The 20,552-nt window shown below is 33.4% G+C and overlaps 1 protein-coding gene across 5 annotated transcripts in view; it reads left to right on the top strand.

The window, feature by feature from the left end:
• The window catches only part of LOC115210669 (pre-B-cell leukemia transcription factor 1), a 382,335-nt gene that overhangs the window by 336,265 nt on the left and 25,518 nt on the right, over window positions 1–20,552 (top strand). For 2 of the 5 annotated variants that reach the window (XM_029779345.1, XM_029779334.1), the window contains exon 7: window positions 9,076–9,183. The exons of 1 other annotated variant lie outside the window; for it this stretch is intronic. In XM_029779345.1, coding sequence (XP_029635205.1) covers window positions 9,076–9,183 — 108 coding nt within the window. Of the gene's footprint in view, window positions 1–9,075; window positions 9,184–15,278; window positions 15,886–20,552 lie in introns of those variants that run through there. 2 more of the 5 variants (XM_036507002.1, XR_005001102.1) reach the window with 2 other exon arrangements.

Raw genomic sequence — 20,552 nt, 5'->3', positions numbered from 1 at the left:
CAGAAAAATCTAAAGTCTAACAAATTTTGGGACACAGCCTTTAATTCCACACTTATGGGAACTCAGTGAATTTTTCACAATTTTAAAAACCGAAATCGAAATATGTTCTTCATTTCTTTTTAAAGTTTTTCCAGCACCTATGCGTTCTTCAGCCATCTCTCCTCTTGTTTGTGTACACCAATTCATCTGATCTTAGTTTTCATCGATCTCAGCATAATTGCCAGCATCTACCCACTTGCTCTGTGGCACACTCTCACTTTGTGCCTTCACTATTTCAACCAACATTGGTATTGCAACTAACTTTAATCAAACAGTACTTCCTTTCCCTTTTTACTCTACCACCTCTTTTATTTTTCATGTTTATATTTCTGCATCTGAAGTAATAAAATAACCGTTTTTTTTACTAATGCCGAGCATTAGTACTTACCTTGGATTCTTGTGTTTTACTGTATGGTATAGATTGTCTTTCACCTCTTACAGTTAGATTTACTAATGCATAAGGTATAGTACATCATCTTATTCAAAGTGACTGTAAAGAGACCAACCAGTAAGAATGAAAGCAATAGCATGAAAGAGAGCTGTAAAGAAGATTACATTAGATGTTAAACTTGATGTTTTGTGCCAATTTGTCAGTGGAGGAAAACTCAGCCATACAGCAATACATTAAAGCTTTCAGTACCTGCTATGAGAACAATACATGACTATTTTCAACTGCTCAAATAGCTACTTCATAGCTATTGTGTGTATGGTTTGGCCTTGAGACTACACCTATTGTGTTAATAAGCACAATGGTCATTTGAGCTAAAACTTGACTTTTGGATGATCATTTGCAGAAAGTGGAAGGTGCTATTTCCAGTGCAAAACCTTTTGTGGTTTTTAAAGGCTGGTTTGAAAGGTTTAACCCTCTAGTGTTTAAACCGGCTATATCCGGCCCGAATATTCTACTCATTTTATGCTCAAACTGGCCAGAACCAGTATCTCACACCTACCCTGCAATGTCATTCTAAAAATAAACAATTACATCTTTCAAATCTTGAAGCTACAAGATAATACCAGATTAATTTTTTAAAATGTAAATGAATAAGGATTACTTATGACATATTAATTTGAACGCGAAAGGGTTAAGGGATACCTTAATTTATACAACTTTAAAAGGATTGCTGAAGCCACTAGTGCTGTTGAAGAAACTGCTTCGACTTATATTGAGGAACTGAAGAATGCTATACATAGAAACAAGTGTGCTATGTTGATGAAACTAAGTTTTTCTAGAGGCTCATGCCTACAAGGAATTTTATTTCTAGTGAAGAAAATCTGCATCACGGTTTAAAGCTTCCAAAAAACTGCCTCTTGTGGAAAGAAATGCTGCTGGTGATATGAAATTTATGCTCTAGTGTATCACTCTCAAAATACTAGAGCTTGCAAGAATATAAGTTTAATCTACAAATGATCTGATACTGAAATGAATAATTTGCCCAAACACAAACCTGGAAATACATACAATACTACTACTGAATAGCACAGGGTGAAATCTAAAGGTGGATGAGCTTTATACAGTACTCTACTATGTTCTTAATAAAATATACCACAACTATATTATATATTTATATTAATAATGATAATAATTTGAGGGAATATTATTCCAAACTTACAGGGAAAATTCAATTTAGAAATACTAAATCAAATTTCGCAAAATATAATATATATATGAATTAGAAAAAAAATCACCTTTTATCAATTCAAAATGAAAAATTAAATTACACCATCTAGAAAATTACATATAATAAAAATATTAAATATACGATAAAAAATATAACGATGATTAAGTAATGTGCAAAATAATAAAACATATATATTTGGTAGAATATTATTTTATTTTACTTTTAAAATATTTTATTTATTATTTTGCACATTACTTAATCATCGGTATATTTTTTATCTTATATTTAATATTTCTCTTATATGTAATTTTCTAGATAGTGTAAGTTAACTTTTCATTTTGAATTGATAAAAGGTGGTTTTTTTAAAATTTATATATATATATATATATATATATAAACTTTATGCTACAAATGAGTTCAAGATATATGCTACTTTATTTCTTTCCCATAAAGAACAATAGTCCATTGTTAGTATTTTTGACTGTATGGGTCTGTAACTAAATTTTGTCACTACCTTGGTACCTTCCCTTGGCCTATTACATTGTATCAATCTTCAAACTTCTGCACCCGTGTGCCTATGTATTATTCTACTGATACTCCTTCCATTATAACACTATGATTAAAACAGATTTTTGTTGTTTTTGCATGGAATTATAACTTTTTAATTTTATTTATTTTTTCTTTGGGGTTTTTCTTTTGTTGTATTTCTATTTTAGGGCTTGAGTCATAGCTAATATGTATTCATTCTCTCTGTCATTTTTCCTTGTCCTTATCTATCTTTATTTAGCTCCCCATTTTCTCTCTGTCCCACTTTCACCCCCATGTGTATATATTGGTGTATATGTGTATACAAACACATATATTTACATAAATATATAGAGATATACACACACACACGCATATTTACATATACAGGTTTGGCAATGCAAACAGGAAAAAGAGAACTCGAAATATGAGTATGTGTGCATGTATATGTATGTGTGTGTGTTTATTAATCACCAAATTTGTTCTTCACTCCTATTTTGATGAACTAGAGACAATCTTGAATGTCAACATGAAGAATTATTCTATAGTCACACACACACACACAAATATTTACTGGTCTACAGTAACTTTATTGCCAAGATAATAAAATGCAACATTAATTTAACTTGTAATAACCTTATGAAATCTTATCCAGAGTGAATGAAAATTTGTCTTGGAATTTGTGAGCTTTTCTTCAGTTAATATCACAACTCTCACCTGATTGATTATGCCCAGATTTGATTACATTGTTGATGACAGACTGATCCATGGTTCACTGTTGATGTTTGCTTTCAATTCTGTCATTGATACAATTTTCAACTATCTTGTTCACAACTTTCCATCAAGATGTCCCCATATATGTTCTCTTGGATCACAATCAGGGCTTTGAGTTACCAATTCCAAGAGCTCTTTTTCAAGCTTGTGATACCTCACTTGTATGGCAAGAGGCTTCATCTTGATAAATAGTGTTTATCATAGATAATAAGTCCTTTTCAAGTATTTGACGCTATTTTTGTGCTGTTTAAGTGATTTCCAACACAAATTAGCTCAGACCTGCCTTTCAGCTTGCTGTACTGTATTCCAGTTCTTCTGTATTTTGGTGTTCCCACTAACAAGTCAGCTACCCTGTTTCAATATATATATATGCTCTGATGTGGACAATTGGTAGACCATTATATTAACTCCTCTTCCTTATTCCAGAATTTATTCCAGTTAAGCCTTTTGGTCTTTTGAAATCATTGGCTTCTTTCTTGCAACTCACTACTACTGCCTTCCTTCCAAGTTATCCAGGCATGTCTCTTGTATTTTAGAGCCCTATCAACCCTGTCATTAACCACCACGTCATGTCCAGTTTTGGCTTAAATCTTGCACTGGCCACATATCTGATTTATAGCCCTAAGCAAGTTACTTTTGTAAGAACTTTATCATTTATGTTGTGGGTATCTAACTCCTCCTGCCAACAGTAATTAAATTTCTCTAAACTTATAGCCAACTGCAGGTTCTTATAGCTTCAGTATCTTCCTTCTTCATATCATCTTTTGTCTCTGAGTCTGCCTGGCTCTGTTTCTGAAGTCACTAGTTGTTAATGTTGGGTAATGCATTCTTTACCAGAAAGCTTTTTTGATATTCACAATGGCCTATCTGTTCTGCTTCCTGATGAGAATTGTGTCTTTGCCAGATTGGTAGGTAATGAGGTGGCTGACTGGTTTCTTGAAGTGTGTACCACAAATTGTTAGATCCATTGCACCACAGAACTCATTTCTCATATTACATCCATAACCTCCATAGATATCATAGAAGCCATCATAATGTTGGCAGCATGCCCCTTAAAGCCACCAACCACAATAAGGAAACCATTATCAATCACCGTTTGGTAGTCTGCAGAAGTGCCTCATGAAAACAGTCCTGTTTTCCTGTTAATTCTGATTATAGGATATATGCAGAAACCAATGTTGTTGTTGAGTTGTCTATAACTAATCCCATATTAATTTTACTATTGCACACCCTTGCTAGCTCAGTTATTTTATCCATTTCTCTTGCCTTTGTGGAGTTTAGCCAACGAAACAAGTGAAGTTTGAGATTTTCAGTAGTAATCTGTTTGGTTCTGACTAAGACTTCTGTATCCATAAGGAAGGAGAAAAGTTGTACTGACCTTTTCATTACTCAAACTTTTCTATCTTTCTTCTCTCTGCTACCTGCACAGACCACATCATTCATTTGGCTCTGACCCGTTTGCCCTATTTAGGCCCTTATATAAAAGGCTGCACAATCCAGTTCATTTACCTTTACCAATCTAACACCTATAGGTCACAGCTATTGCCACCTGACACCTACTCTTGCTTTTATCTCATTACCCATCTTTACATTTATTGATCTCTAATATTGCTAATCACTTCTCTACTAACCCCACTCAATAATACCCATCTGCTTTCCCTTCACACTCTTTTCTCTTCCATCCTCATTACCCATTCTGGCTCTCTGATCTCTTTCTCTTCACTACCTTTTCTCCCTCTAACCCCCTCTCTCTCAGGTCATCTATATATTCACTCTCTAGGTTATTGAGTACTCTCTTTGCTTCCATTCCTGCACTCTATTCACACCTAACCATTTTTAGCCATTTTTCTTTCCATGTTCCTTCTATTTCTCTCCTCAGTTTACACACCTTAGGTTATTGGGTATACAAGGGTTGGTGCTACGAGAAAATGTACACCACTTTGTAAAACAATTTGCAATCATTGCACACCACAAGAGGCACAAACATGGGCCCACTGTCTTCATACTGCACTCCAACCTATTGCTTCCCAAATCCCACCAACTATTTAACTGGCACATCAGCAAGGTTTTGGAACACATTCTTAAGAGGAAGATGGTTGTGTTCCTTGAAGAAATTTACTTGCTCACTCATACATAGCATATCTTCATCCAGGAAGAAGCTGCCTTACACAGCTACTAAAGCATTATTATTTGCTTATTGAAACAACAGCTCAACCATTTCAATGTGAATGTGATATATCTTGAATTTGCCCAAGTCTTTGATAAAGATGGTTATGGAATGATGTGTCACAAACTGCACGACCTTAGCCTGATTGGAAAACTAAAGGATTGGTTTCGTGGCTTTTGAAAATGTAGGAATCAGATAGTTGCAGCATCAATTATGAGTGGTGTCCCTAGGGGAACTGTAGTGAGACCACTATTATTTGTGGTGATTTTCTCAGACATGGCCACAGTCATACATTCTGCTTTTCTCACCAGCTGACAATACAAAAGTGTCACAAGGAGTCAAGGACCGTGGTGATATATAAAAAAAAACAATTAAAGACTTGAATACACTATATAAGTAGGCTGAAGTAAACATGACAATTTAATGCTGAAAGATTTCAAGCGCTTCACTACGAGCCACAGATTGCAATCAAAATACACTGGATCAGGGTGTATTGTAATCCCTGTGTCACAGTTGGTGCATATGATAAAGATGGTGACTGGCTGGTTATAGCCTGAAATCATTTAGAACCAAGTGAAAGGAAACCAGGTTGATCTTGTGGAGAGCTTTTGTTCTCAGTTGTCTGGTTTATTGATCCCAATTATGGCCAGTACATAGCCTCAAACAAACAGAACTCAAGCTATCCAACACTACCAAAGAAGGCATTTTTTTGTTTTTGTGCAATGGAAGAGCTACAGGGAGAAACTAAAAGAACTGAGGCTCTACTCCTGAGAAATGAAGCATGAAAGGTATGCAGTGATATACAAGGGGGTGCTGTAAAGTTCCTGGCTTTAAGGGTATAACAAAAGACCTGGTTGGAAGCCCAACCTTCCAAGTTCTTTTACAGGGCTTAGGAAAACTGAAGGACTGCTGCAATAAGGGTGTGAATCTAAGAGAGGGAATATGCTTATTAAAATCATGATTAACTGAGCTTCCTGCATTTTTTTTTTACCCAAAGCTAGGAACTTTTCAGCTCCCCCTCTACCTTAGTCACTTGCAAGGCCTTGATCAACCTTAACCTATAGTAGAAAACAGTTGTCATGGGACTGAACCTAAAAGTACATGGTTTGCAGAGTAAACCTTTTGACCCCGGCAGGGTTGTTCATGATTTCTGATAAACACTATTTAGTTGTATACAAGATGATGTTGGTACTATGTAATATATATTTCAACATTCTTTACAACTCTGACTTTACAATATATATATATGTATGCATATGTTTGGATTTCCTGAATTTTCAGTTATATGAACGTATTGCATTACACTACATGATAATTGAGTTGTATGTAAACTGATAGCCAATTCTGAATGGGGAGCTTGCTGTTGACACCACTTGATTCTAATTCATATTTTCTACTACTTAAAATTTATATGTGAATGTGTGTGGACTGTTCACATATAAAGAAAAATGAATTTAATGAATGAACTGTTATAATCTTGATAGAGATTATAATTGCTTGTTAAATTTCACAAAGGCCTAGAAAATACTGAATAAGTATAATTAATTTATTGATAAATGTGTGGAAAAAAAATTAAAGAATGCTCAGTGTTAACACTTTGTCCATAGTTGATTGATAAAAACAACTATGTTTATGTTTTCATAGCATTAATATGTAGCAACCATCTTTGCAAGAAACTAGAGACTCTCAATATACTGTAACTTCCATATGCTTGAATATGCAGAAGTGGTTTTTATTTTATTGTTGGGAATATGTTTGAACTCTGCACTGAAAAATCTGCTGTCTGTGTCCAAGAATTTCAGTATTCAATAATCAATGAAGACCATGACTGACTACACAGCACAACAACATGGATTAGTCATACAGAGATGTGTGACTGCTACTCTTCCATGTGCCTACAGTTGAGGGCAAATTGGCCTATGATCTCATGAAACAGCTCTCAATTTGAGACATAAAGAACCAGAACTCTTAAAGCAATGGCAGAAACTGCTGAGATGAGTTCCAACTGAATCTGGTTAAGGAAGAGTGGAAATGTATTTTAGAAGCCATAAATTTGCCCTAGAGTTGGCTGGTGTCTCAGACTGAACCACTTGTGACACCCAGGCTACTGTGACTCTAGCACACCTTAACCATCCAGGAGGGTTGCAATACAGATATCATCATGAAATGTGACAGCAGATGGGTATTCAGGGGTCATGACCTGGATGCAGCCTGCCTTCCTCAAAGTTAAGGAATTAAGGGCCAAAACACTTGAATATATGGGGTTACTTCTCTGAAAACCTTTCACTGCTGAATTCTCCCTAGAGGTTCTCACTACTAACTGTTTATTCACTTATACGCACACGTTTTTTTTTTAACCCCGTGACATCATTTTATGTATTATAATAGTAATAGATCCATGCATTAGTGTGCACCAGTGTGTAAATATTTCAGTATGATGGTTTTACTTTCACAGTTGGCTAAAATAGATTTGACCATATTTTTGTTTTGTTTTTACTCTTTTCTTCTATATATTTAAGTAACGTCTAACTTCTGTATCCCAACCCACAAATAATAAGAAATAGGTTCATAAATTTTATACTGGAATTATATCTCCTTTCATTTGAATTTAGTTACCATTATGATTATTATAAATTATTATTATCTGTTTTATCACTCAGTGGAATTAGTATTAATCTGGTGCTGAAGACTATTTAGTTACTTGTTCTAGCTCACTGGGTTTGTAACTGTGTTCTTACTTGTTCTTTGAGAACTGTATTGGTTTGCAGATTTCCGATTTCATTTACAGAACGATTAAAAAATATTTAAATCAGCTCATCTGGAACTAAGGAACAAAAATTTGGGGAAAATTTTGATTATATTATGAATTAGCTTTTCTTAATCATTTTGTTCCTTAGTTCCAGAATGAAACAGAATATATATATTTTGTTGGACCAACAACTATAGAATAAATATATGTGTGTTTGTGTATGTATGTGTGTTTAGAATTACATCACCTTCATATGTTTTCACAACCTTTAAGTGGTGGCCTTGTGCCCAAGATCAAAAGAAACTCCATTCGAGCTGTCCAACACTGCAAGTTTAATAGTTATCAGTTAAGCCTAGATCACTTCACTTAATGTCAGGACTGTTGCACTGTCTCATATCCCTTACCTATAATTATCAAGTCATAAAATCAATCCATTTATATGTGTTAATTTGTGTGGTTGATCAGTTAGAAAAACATAACAGGCCTAGTCCTATAAATAGTTGAATATACAAATATAATTTTAATGTTGTATTCTGGCTTGCTCAGCAAATTATTTGATTTGCAATTATTGGGCATTGAAACTGAAGCACTTGCATTGTGAAGGAATCATAATAACTAATTACAATACAAATATGTTATTGTATCCACTTTGGGTCTATTTTGTGCACTAGTGTTCTGCTAGTATCAATGATAAGATCATTCATGGGCACCCTGCAACTCATTGGACTTTCTGAGTGACATTCCTTATGAAGAATTACTTTGGAGTTTTTTTAGTAGTGTGGCCCTTCCTATGGTGAGCTACGTCTAATGTGGCCCACTTCTCGGAAAAGATTGTCCATGCCTAAACTTGATTGTATGTAGATCTATGACAAATTTAAAACTTTATAATATTCAAAAATGAAAACAGGAGTGATATATAACAGTTATACATGTGTGCAGCCAGCCATGTTTGTCTCGGTCAAATGTGACTACCAACGATGTAATTACTAATTTATTATTCTGTGATAAAAGTTTATTTGGGGATTTAAAAAATTTTTTTTTTTTTTTTTGGTCTGTGTGTCCATGTAAACAAATATCCCATGGGCTAGAATGCTGCTTCAACTCTGGTTCCCCCCTCCTCCCCGCTCCCCTTGTATTGCATGATGCATAGAATCACTTAAGTAGCTGACTGGAATGAATGCATCCTTCTGTTTTGTCTGTAGGTTAATGCTTTGCGACACGTGATATCACAGACCGGTGGCTACAACGCAGATGCTGCCCTACAGAATTCAGCTACTGGTGGCATGTACGATTCCCTGCATATACAACAGGTATCATCACCATATACCCCTCAAGGTCATGTTTAGAAAAATATATCTCCAGCCAAATTTTGTTTTGTTTTTCCTTTTTTTTTTTTTTTTTTCTTAAATTAATTTTTTAAAAAAATGCCTTTGTACTGCCCACTGCTGCTGTTACTGCTGCTGCTGCCACCACCGTCACCAAAACTATTATCATCATCATCACAGCTGTGAACACCACCAGACCTCAAATAGTACCAGCAACTCTACCATTATTACTACTACTATCATTACTACCACTACTACAACTACCTCTCTTACTACTATTACCACCACCATCTCTACTACTACTACTACTACTACTACTACTACTATTACTACTACTACTACCGTTGCTGATAATGCTACTGCCTAGTATAAAAAAAAAAAACAAAAGTGCATGTTTGTGCATGTCTGTGAGTGCTGTCCTTGTCCGAATGCCATCAAAATTTGACATTCTCTTTGTGGCTTAAGAGTCAGTGTGTAGCATGTGCCATATAGAACAGTATTGAGTATGTTTGCATGACATATTTTGTATGTGTGTGAGCGTGTGGATTTTTGTGTATGCTTATGTTCCTTTCATGTTAGTTCGTCACTGCTAAACTCTTGGTTGGATACCATTTTTTTGTTGTTTTTTTTTTTTTTTCCATTTTCTTCTTTCATTTAGCAACCTAGCAGACTAATGAATGTCTCTTCACATATTCTCTTGAAAGTTGGTCAGTTTTGTTCATACATGCATACATACATATATACATACATACATGCGTACATACATATGCATATAAAACATTGTATATGTATATTTGTATTTATTTATTTATTTATGTATGTATGTGTGTGTGTGTATATGTTTGTGTACACACAAAAGAAAATATACACATACATATGTAACATGTCCAAACCTTAATCTAGGATTTTTTTTTTTTTTTTCATTTCTAATCTTCCCTTTCAAGCATGACCATTTACGTTGATTCAAAATCTCCAATCCATACGACTTTACTTTTACATCTGTCCATTATTCATATCACTACATATTTTTTTAAACCCTCAATTTTCATGCATTGAACTTCTCTCTCTCTACTCCCTGACACATTTTTGTATATCTGTTTTTTATTTATTTTGCATTACTGTTTCGGTTTGTCATTTTTCATTCACCATTTTCCTGTTGAGTATGTTAATTAACGTACTCTTCTCATATTATTATTAGTTGAATTTTTCTCCAAGTTGATTTTGAAAGACTTTCAAAGAAAAAGCACTTGTTTCAGGAAGAGTCTTAGTTTTTCCCCACTTCAAACTAGTCCTTTTAAGATAATGGTTTTGATTTTCAGACATGGTGGAGAGATGTCATATCTTCAGAGAAATTTCAGTTTAATGCTCACTTTATTATTTTATTAATTTTCTCTGTTATCACTTTTACATATGATTATATTTTTGGTGGCGGGACTGTCTTCCTAAGATAACTGCTTTAAAGCTCTTGCAAGTTATGAAGCAGTATTCACTATAGCTGTTAGCACAGAAAAATGCACCAGTGACATACTGTGAAGTGCATCCAGCTATAAAAACCATGCCAAATAGACACTAAAGCATGATGCGGTCCTCTGACACATCCGTCCAACCCATGCCAGCACGAAAGCTGGACAAGAAATGATGAGGATGAAACCTGTACCTTATGTTAAAGGTATTTTCTTTTCAATTTCCTTATCATATAGTCTAGTTTTCATTTTGTGGTGGTGGGTATACAAACAGGATAGACTTAATTATCTAATGTATGTAGTAGAGTTTATTCATTTAGTCAAGTCTGGGACCTCTTTCAGTTTGTGTCCACTGAAATGAATAAAGAAACTCAGGATCACAGCGAAATGCTACATTAGCTTCAAATAAATGTGTGTATGTGTTCTGCATGTGTGCAGTGTGTATGTATATGTGTTTATAAATGTGTGTATGAATGTTTATGATGTTTGTATGTGTGCATATGTTGATCTATGCATGCATGTGAGCATATATTTGTATGTAGCGGTATGTATATATAAGTAGATAGATAAAATAAACTTTGACAACACTGGTTAGTACATCTTCAATTCTCAGCTGGTTTCAGTTTGCTATCCCTTATCCCACCTTATGGGAAAGGGCATGAATTTAATGGAAGTTAATAGAAATCTATTCACCTTTGAAATGATAGATAACTTTTAACCTTTTAGCATTTAAAGGGGCCATATCTGACCCAAATATTCTACCTGCTTGATGTTCAAATTGGTCAAGTCTGACATCTCACACCTACCATTCAATGTCATTCTAACAATAAATAATCACACCATTGAAATATCAAACCTAGGCACAAGTGTAGCCATCTGATTAAGAAGTGTGTTTTGCAACCACCTTGTTCCCATCTTGGGCGTTGACATGGGCGTTGACCAATGTGCAGGTGTTTGGGGTTAATCTATGTTTCTATGTAACATCATAAAATTGGTCCTCTTCTCAACTTGAAGGTAGATGGCTAGGATTGTAAAACTAGCTCTTTGTGCAATGGAAACCTTTCTCTGAGCCCTCTGTGATCCTCAATGAATCAGAACATGGCTTGGATGCGCAAAATCTTTGTGGTAAGGGTTTGTAATCCCAAGTTAGCATACATTTACATAGATGCACATTCACACACATACACACACATTAGATGTGTATGACTTCGTGTGTATCCGTGTCAAGCTGTGTGGCCTAGTGGTTCAGGTTTGCACTCATAATTGCAAGATTGTGGTTTCAATTTGCAGACCGGCTGTGCATTGTGTTCTTGAGCAAAACACTTCATTTCATGTTTCTCCAGTTGACTCAGTTGTAAATAAGTAACTCCGCAACAGACTGGCATTTCATTTAGGGTTAATATTGGCCTGCCTGCCTGCCTAGCCACCAAGGTGGCATCATTTGAAAACTAAAACTATCCAAATACCTCATAACCAGTGGTGTATAACAATATCCAGAGTCTGGTCAATACCATGGTTCTGTGTGATATATATATATATGGGGGGAGAGTTTACGAAAAAAAAAAAGATGAAGACAGGTGGTGTAGACAACAAATTGATGTATCAGTATAATGCTCAGGAATTGAAAAAGTCTTTTACGTTCGAGCCTACGCTCTTCTACAGAAAGAGACACAAAAAAACAAGGAGAGAAAATAAATGTGTGTAGTAGCTACTGATCTATCATGTATATATATATATATATGCATGCGTGTGTTTGAGAAAGAAAGAGAGAGAGCGAGTGGACAGTAGATAAATTTATATTTAAAAATTTTTCTCTTATATTATGCATACATAATACTTGATAGTTTAGGAAAGATGTATAATGATGATGGGGAAGTTGTGAATGTCGTAGGTTTTTATCAAAGGAATTTTACCAAGTAAATTTCCATTTGCCTATGTTCAGTTGAAATCTTTTATCCCCAAACTAATTTTATCCAGTTTGATTAACAAAAAGTTTTGTTATCCTCTAGTAAAACATCTATGACTGCCCATTATTTAAAAAAAAAAACAAAATGAATTTGTGGAAAAGAATTTTTTAATTAGTATATTTCACTTATTTCTTTTATCCCTCAATTCACTTTTTATTTTCTCTCTCTTCTTTTCTTCGGTTGCATTCTCTTACTTTGCTTTTATGTTTTAGGTAGGGGTTTGTTAACTCAAAAATTTCCTGTGTAGTAATAGTACAACAGTAATTCCTTTGCAAATATATAAATAAATCATCTCTGCTTCCTCTGGCCCCCGCTCTCCACTCCATTTAGCTTAGCTTTGCTCTAGCCATTTCATTTCGTCTGTACCTTTTTTGTTAAAATTGAAATATTTCAATTTAAAAAGCAAAACAAAACAAGACTTATTGCCTTAGAGAATGGGGCGTTATTGGTATTGTCTCTAAATCCCAATCACCAATACTACCTTTATTTATTATTATTTTTTTTATTGTGTGTGTGTGTGTGTGTGTGTGTGTAAATTTCTATCAGTGGGATTTTATCTAATACATTCTGAAGCAGGTGCTCTCGTTGAAAAGTCTTCCAAAATTTGAAAGGGACATTTCTCTATTTATGGAAATTCTTTGTTATTGTCCTTCTGCGTGTGTTTGTATGTATGTATGTATGTGTGTGTGTGTCTGTGTGTCTTTAAATATTGTTCTGTATTATTTACAAGTTAATTGTTTTTTTTTGTTTCTTTTGTATTGTTTTATTTAGTACATTCTTATGAATTCCAGTTATATGTATATATTTAGCTCTATTCACACATATATGTGTGTATAAATACATATATATATATATTTTTATATATATATATATATTTATTTATACACATGAATATATGTCTGTATATGTATGTGTGTCTTTTCATTTTTGATTGAGTATTTTAAAAGAATACTTGAAAATATTAATATTTTTTTGTGAGTTCTGCTATATATATTTCAATTTCAGTATGATTTATCATGTGTTCTGTAATTCATAGATTTTAATCATTCTTCTAAACAGGGAAGGAAAGAAAAAAAGTACTTATTGTTTCTTTCTCTTATTTAGCATTTTATCTTATATATTTATTTATTTATTGCCACTATGTACCATCTGAAAAAGCTTATGTAAAATTGTTCACAATCATCATTTTTCTTCTTTTTTTTTTTGTATTCTCTCTGCTTATTACTAGTGCAAATCATGGAACTCCCTAGATCTCTTTAGTTGTTGGGAAAGACTGTTTTTTTTTTCTATTTGGAATATAAATTTTTAACAGGGAAAATTCAATCAGTTGTCCCAAGCAAATTCTTAACACACACATACACAAGTGTGTGTGTGTGTAAATGGAATACTCTGAAAAGTACTAAGTACTATTTTACTTACTGATTGCATTAAATCAATGTGTGGTGTGTCTGTGGGTATGAGTGTGTGTAATCATCACCCCCCACTCCTAAATGTTGATTTTTTTTTTTTTTTACAGAAACAGTCTTTTGTTTTGATTATGATTAAGGATTGCCAAGATATTGTCTTATTTTAATTGTTCTTCAGTCTAGAGTCTGATTTGTGTCTGAAATATTTTTGTGTCATCAGGTTAATTTATATGTTCTTTGAGCCTTGCAGTTTCTCTTTTCTCCTGAATACCATATCTTCAAGCTCATTTTTTATCTATTTTTTTTTAGAATTTCATTATTGTAATTTGACGAAATTTATATTCAAAACCTATAGCAAAAATTAATTCACTCCTTTATTCAGTATTCTCTATACTTTTACTTTAAAGCAGTATCAATTTAAATTTTAATTGTCAGAGATCAATATTTATTTACACCAGTATATTCAGGTAAAAGTGAAACAAACATGCAGTGCCTTATAATGTATAAGCAGTAATTCCTATGGAAACTAATATTATGGAATTTTAATAAAATTACATTTATGTTAGATTTTTTTCTTCTTCTAAAATTAACTCATTAGTTCTATTATTTTGGCATATAATTTCCTGTAGATTTTCCCTGGGGATATGCTTGACATAATGCATTTTCACCCAACAATACATGCTATACAGTGTGTAGCCTTAAAAAAGATTTTGTTAGTTTGTAAGGAAACTGTTAGCAATGATTACATATCTATATGTTAAGTTTTGTGGTTGTTTATTATAGTTTATTTATTGTAATTTATTTTTGAAATTGTATAGCTGTATATAATGATTGGTGTTATATTTATTCATTTACAAAGCAATTCGTCTTCCCCAACTAAGTTTACATGCTGCAGACATGATGTGAAAGTGCAGCAAAAGAAATATAAATAGCCATATTATTAAAAGTATGTGTCTTTATAAAAAGTATGAGTCTTTATAAAGCAAAAATCTCAATCAAAAAGAAAAGAATTCCCATTCTCGTTTCATCTTTTTCCCTATCAACTGTCCATCTTGTAGTCTTACGAAACAGTTTTTACATACTGCTGTTCTGCCTCATAATGTTTCATTAAATCTTTTGCTTCATATTATTCTGTCTGTCTGTCTATCTATCTCTCTTTCTTACTCTTACTCTCTCTCTCTCTTTTTCTGTCATATATCTGGTTAGCTGCCACTGCAGCACTGAGTCGTCTCTTCTTCTTGCAGTAACTGCTTCCCAGGTGGCGCCCCTGTGCCTGTTCATTTGTGACATGACGTCTGTACATACACATTCATGGTCTATTTGTGTTAGACACACATCAATCACACGGTTATGTGACAACAGGACTTCAACTCACAGCAAGGTCACTCGATCCGATGCCCACCACAGGTCTATTATGATACTACTACTACTACTGCAGCAACTGCTCTTTGACTACAGTGGTGGTGGTCATTTTTGTTGGAGAAGATGATGATATAAGTGGTGGTTTCAGTGGTGGTGGTGGTGGTATTCATGGTAGTCGTGATGTTGGTGGGTTATTTTTGATGTGGTGGTGGATGGTTAATGATGATGGTGAATGGTGACAGTGGCATTGATGAAGTTACCCTTCAGTTCCTTGTGTAAATCTACAATTATATTTGTAGGTTATTGACTTAATGATGAACCCTTAGATATAACACAGAGAAAAAAAAATAAAATAAAAACCAACAGAATGAATTTGTGAACTCTGAGGTGGGTAAAAACTTCAACGTGGCACTGCTGAACAGTGATAAGAAGTGAAAAAAAAAAAAAAGAAATATTTAAAAATTGTAAAAAATAAAAAATAAAATTTAAGGAGTGTTTGTGTGTGTGTATGTGTATGTATGTATGTATATGTGTGTGCATGTGTACATATATATATATATGTATATACACACACACACATGCATATATTTACACACAGGCACACTCATACACAACTGGACAAAGAAATAATAGAAAATAAAAAAATGAAACAAAATACACATACACCCATGAACAACTTTTTATTATGAAAAAATGACTCGCTTCCTCTCTTTTCCCCTCCCCTTCAAACATTATTTCTTTCTCTCCAGATGTTGGACGGGGGTCGTGGTTCCTGAACTGTTTTTAGCACTTTGCGTGCTACAGGCAGACGGACGGACGGACGGACGGACACTTTGGAGAAAAGAAGTATTTTTAGAATACAGAATGAGGAAGGAATAAGGTGCAACCAACCACAAATTGTCACAAGCAAGACTTGGATACTTCTCTTCTCTATGAATTTCACTGATGCGGAGGACAATCAACTAACTCACAGAATCATTTGCTGCTAAGAAAAAAAAGAAAGAAAAGGAAAATAAAAAAAACTGGAAAACATTAACTTCGAAAAAACAAAATGCAAATTTAGATCCCTCTTCTCTGATTTCTTCAGAATGGACTGACATTTATTCTGAAATGAGGGTGGGCGGGGGTTTAGGTGGATGTGGGACCTAAATTTTCAGCAGAAATGACATAACAAACATACTGCTGGAAGGATAAGATCTGGTTTTTTTTTTTTGGGTTTTTTTTTTTAAAGTTTTTTTTTTGTTCCATTTTTTTCTCTCTCCAAATTCAAATATTTTTATCCCATGAACTATTATGCATTGGATTTTTATTTTTAAATTTTCAATGCGGATTTATTTCCAAAGAACTATTGAATTTCATCAGATACTAAACATGCCAGACATATCTTCCATCCAAATATTTTATTTGATCTTTATGTGTATCTGTGTGTGTATACACATGCATATATGTACATGTATACACATGCATGCACCTGTATGTATGTGTGTGGAGAGAGGTGTGGAGAGATTCGAGCATGTCTGTTGTCTATATTTGTGTGTATATGTATGCATGCATATATATATGTGTGTGTGTGTGTATGTATGTATTCTGAAAAGTAAACATTAAAATGCATGTATACACACAAACACACACATGTCTGTGTGGAGAGAGAGATGTATGTGTGCGGGGGTATGTATGGATATATACATATCTTATATATATATAAATTTTTTAAGAATATTTCCACATCCATCCTAGATCACTCACTTCTTTCAGAAATTTTCAACTTGTATCCCTGGTATCAATGTAAAAAATATATAGTAGAGTTCATTGACATCCATTGCATGAACTGAAGGTCAGCAAAAACACACAAAACATAAAAACCCACAGTCTATTTTGAAATCTGTAACAGAATTGGCAGAGATAAGTCAGTGCTGGACCTCTATGTGGCAGCCAACCTTCATTTGAGACCTTACATGTTTTATATGGTGTACCTATGAACAACATATTTGACATCTCTTGCCTCAGTTGATGGCCATCTAGCAACAGATTGTTTGTGTCCCCCACACTGTCATGCCAGCTTCATTGTTGGAAGGCGGGAAGGGAAATTAGCTGCAGATGTATTATAAGCTCTCCCCATACTCACAATCATGGAAAACACAAATATTATTATTATTAATATCAATCATTTGTATATTCTCATTTGTTTCCACTCATATAACATTTAAAAAAGAAAACAAAACATTTTTAAGTCCTTCAAATTTTATTGGACAATTATTTAATTACAAGCATTGCTAGACTTGTGAGGCAAGGAGGCAGGTATGTCCTGGTTTGCTGGCTGGGCTGAGCTGGACTGAGCTAGGCTAGGCTGGACTGAATTGGACTGGTTGGCAGATGGGAGAATGGTCAGAGATAATCAAATGCTTCATCTGAGTGCTGATTGACATTTGTTTCTATACAGCATTGCATAGTATAAATAATTCTACTCTTTGAGTTAGTAGAAGTACATACACACACACACACATGCATGCAGGCACAGCTACATGGTATGGTTGTTAGGTTGAACCGTTAACACATTCATTTCTCAATCACAATGTTTCAGGTTTCGATCTCACTGCACAGCCTTGGAAGTAAAATTGAGTTGGTTGGAAGCAATGTAGGGTCTCTGTGTTGTACCTGTAATTTGAAGGGCCATACACACTGCAAAGCATACAATTGTCTGTGGAATGCCCTGTCACTTAAATTATGACAGACTGTACCTTTTTAAAGGCGATGAGCTGGCAGAGACGTTAGTACGCCGAGCGAAATGCATAGCCGTATTTCGTCTGCCGTTACATTCTGAGTTCAAATTCAGCTGAGGTCGACTTTGCCTTTCATCCTTTCAGGGTCGATAATTTAAGTACCAGTTACGCACTGGGGTCGATGTAATCGACTTAATCCCTTTGTCTGTCCTTGTTTGTCCCCTCTGTGTTTAGCCCCTTGTGGGTAGTAAAGAAATATGTACCTTTTTTTTTTACAAACACTAAGTCCGGGTGAATGTGCCTGGGTATTTATGTTAAGGGTACAACTGGCAGTTGGATGCTCAGGCAATTAAAACTGTAGTATAATAACTGTTTTACCTCTCAAAGATCTGTAACTTTCATTCATCGAAACTTATGTGAAATCCATTCATATATACCTCTGTATGTGTGTAATTCCAAGTTACACAGAGAAGTACTCTTTCTTGAAAGGTTTGCTCTATTCTTCTCAAATTCTTTTGTAGAAAAGAAGTGGTGCCTTGTGTGGTGTGGTACGTTGTATATCTTGGCTGAATCCGAAGAATGTGAATGACTGCGTGCGTGCCCTTTGATTGTGTTACCTGTGGGGAAGGGGGGTTACTTTTAAAACACTATTGCTGCTGCTGCTATTTGTATTACTGCCCAATCCATCCTTCTACAGTTTCTGGAAGATCTAGATCTAGCTATCTGATGATTTCAATGGTTCTTTACCATGCTTTTCTCTTGCATGGTGGTGGTGATGTATGTATGTGTGTGTGTGTGTATACATAAAAATATATATATATATGTTTCTTGTGTGTGTATGTGTGTATATATATATACATATATATGTATATATATACATATATATGTATATATATACATATATATGTATATATATATATATATATATATGTATGTATATATATACATATATATGTATATATATATATACATTTATGTATATATATATATACATATATGTATATATATATATATATACATATATGTATATATATATACATATATATATATACATACATATATATGTACATATATACATATATATGTATATATATATATATATATATGTATGTATATATATATATGTATGTACATATATATGTATATATATGTACATATATATATATATATGTATATATATATGTATATATATATGTATATGTATACATATATGTATATATATATATATATATATGTATATATATATGTATATATATATATATATGTATATATATACATATATACATGTATATGTATGTATATATATATATATGTGCACACTCACATTCTCATAACAAGTATGTATATATGTATATACACACACACACACACACTCACTCACACACACATATATGTATATGCACAAGCAAACACACACGCACACATATATACACATGTATGTGTGTATACATTCATGTGTTGACGTGTGTGTTTGTATATATATATACATACATATGTATATTTTTGTTGTTCTATGTCACTTGCTTTTAGTTTTGTTTTGTTTGTTTATTTCATTTTTATACATACATTGTTTTGACTCTTTTTAAAATTTTGTAAACATCTTGTTAATTTAATTTTTGTTGAAACCTTTTGTCCTATTTTTGTTCTTTTTTTTTCCCCATTTGGTTTTTTTTTTTTTTTCAATCCTATTCTGTACTATAGGTGAGCCTATCTCAAGAGAAACACCTTTCTGTGTAAACTTTTCTATTGAATACGACTAAATAAGTATTAAATATTTGACAATCATGTGAAATCTCCGATTAAAACTTTTATCATCATTACTGGTTATATTTTTTGCTATCTTTATTGTTTGTTTTTTATTATTTTTTTTTTCAATTTATCTTTTAATCACCATCATTATCATCATCGTCATTATCATTATTGCCTTCTTTGTATATTCTTACCAATTATTGTTGTTGTTGTTGTTTTCCATGATTAACATTAGAAAATTAATCCTTCAACTCAACCAGATGTCTTCAATCTAATTTATACTAAAATAAAATGAACTCCATTTGTTTCAGTTGAAATCTCTGCCTCTCTACCTACCTACCTACAATCAATCTAATTATCTATCTGTCTATCCATCTATTCTCACTCATATCTTCTTTACTTCATATTATTGAATCTAGTGTGTGTGTGTGTGTGTGTGTAATGAGAGAGTTGACAGATGAAAGGAAGAGGCACCCAACACATTTGTTTGGAGATACATATATACATATATTTTTAATAACAGTTTGATTCAAACCCATCTCATATGAGATCAGATGAGTCTTTTCTGATATCTGATGAGATGGGTCCATCCCATGTGCCCATATGGAGCTGAAACAAATTTATAATATATATATATATATATATTTATATTATATATATATATATATATATATATATATATATGTT

The sequence above is a fragment of the Octopus sinensis genome, linkage group LG1 (genome assembly GCF_006345805.1).
Source record: "Octopus sinensis linkage group LG1, ASM634580v1, whole genome shotgun sequence".
NCBI classification, from domain to species: domain Eukaryota; kingdom Metazoa; phylum Mollusca; class Cephalopoda; order Octopoda; family Octopodidae; genus Octopus; species Octopus sinensis.
Note: the sequence above shows the minus strand (reverse complement) of the source record. Positions and strands in the feature narration are given on the sequence as shown.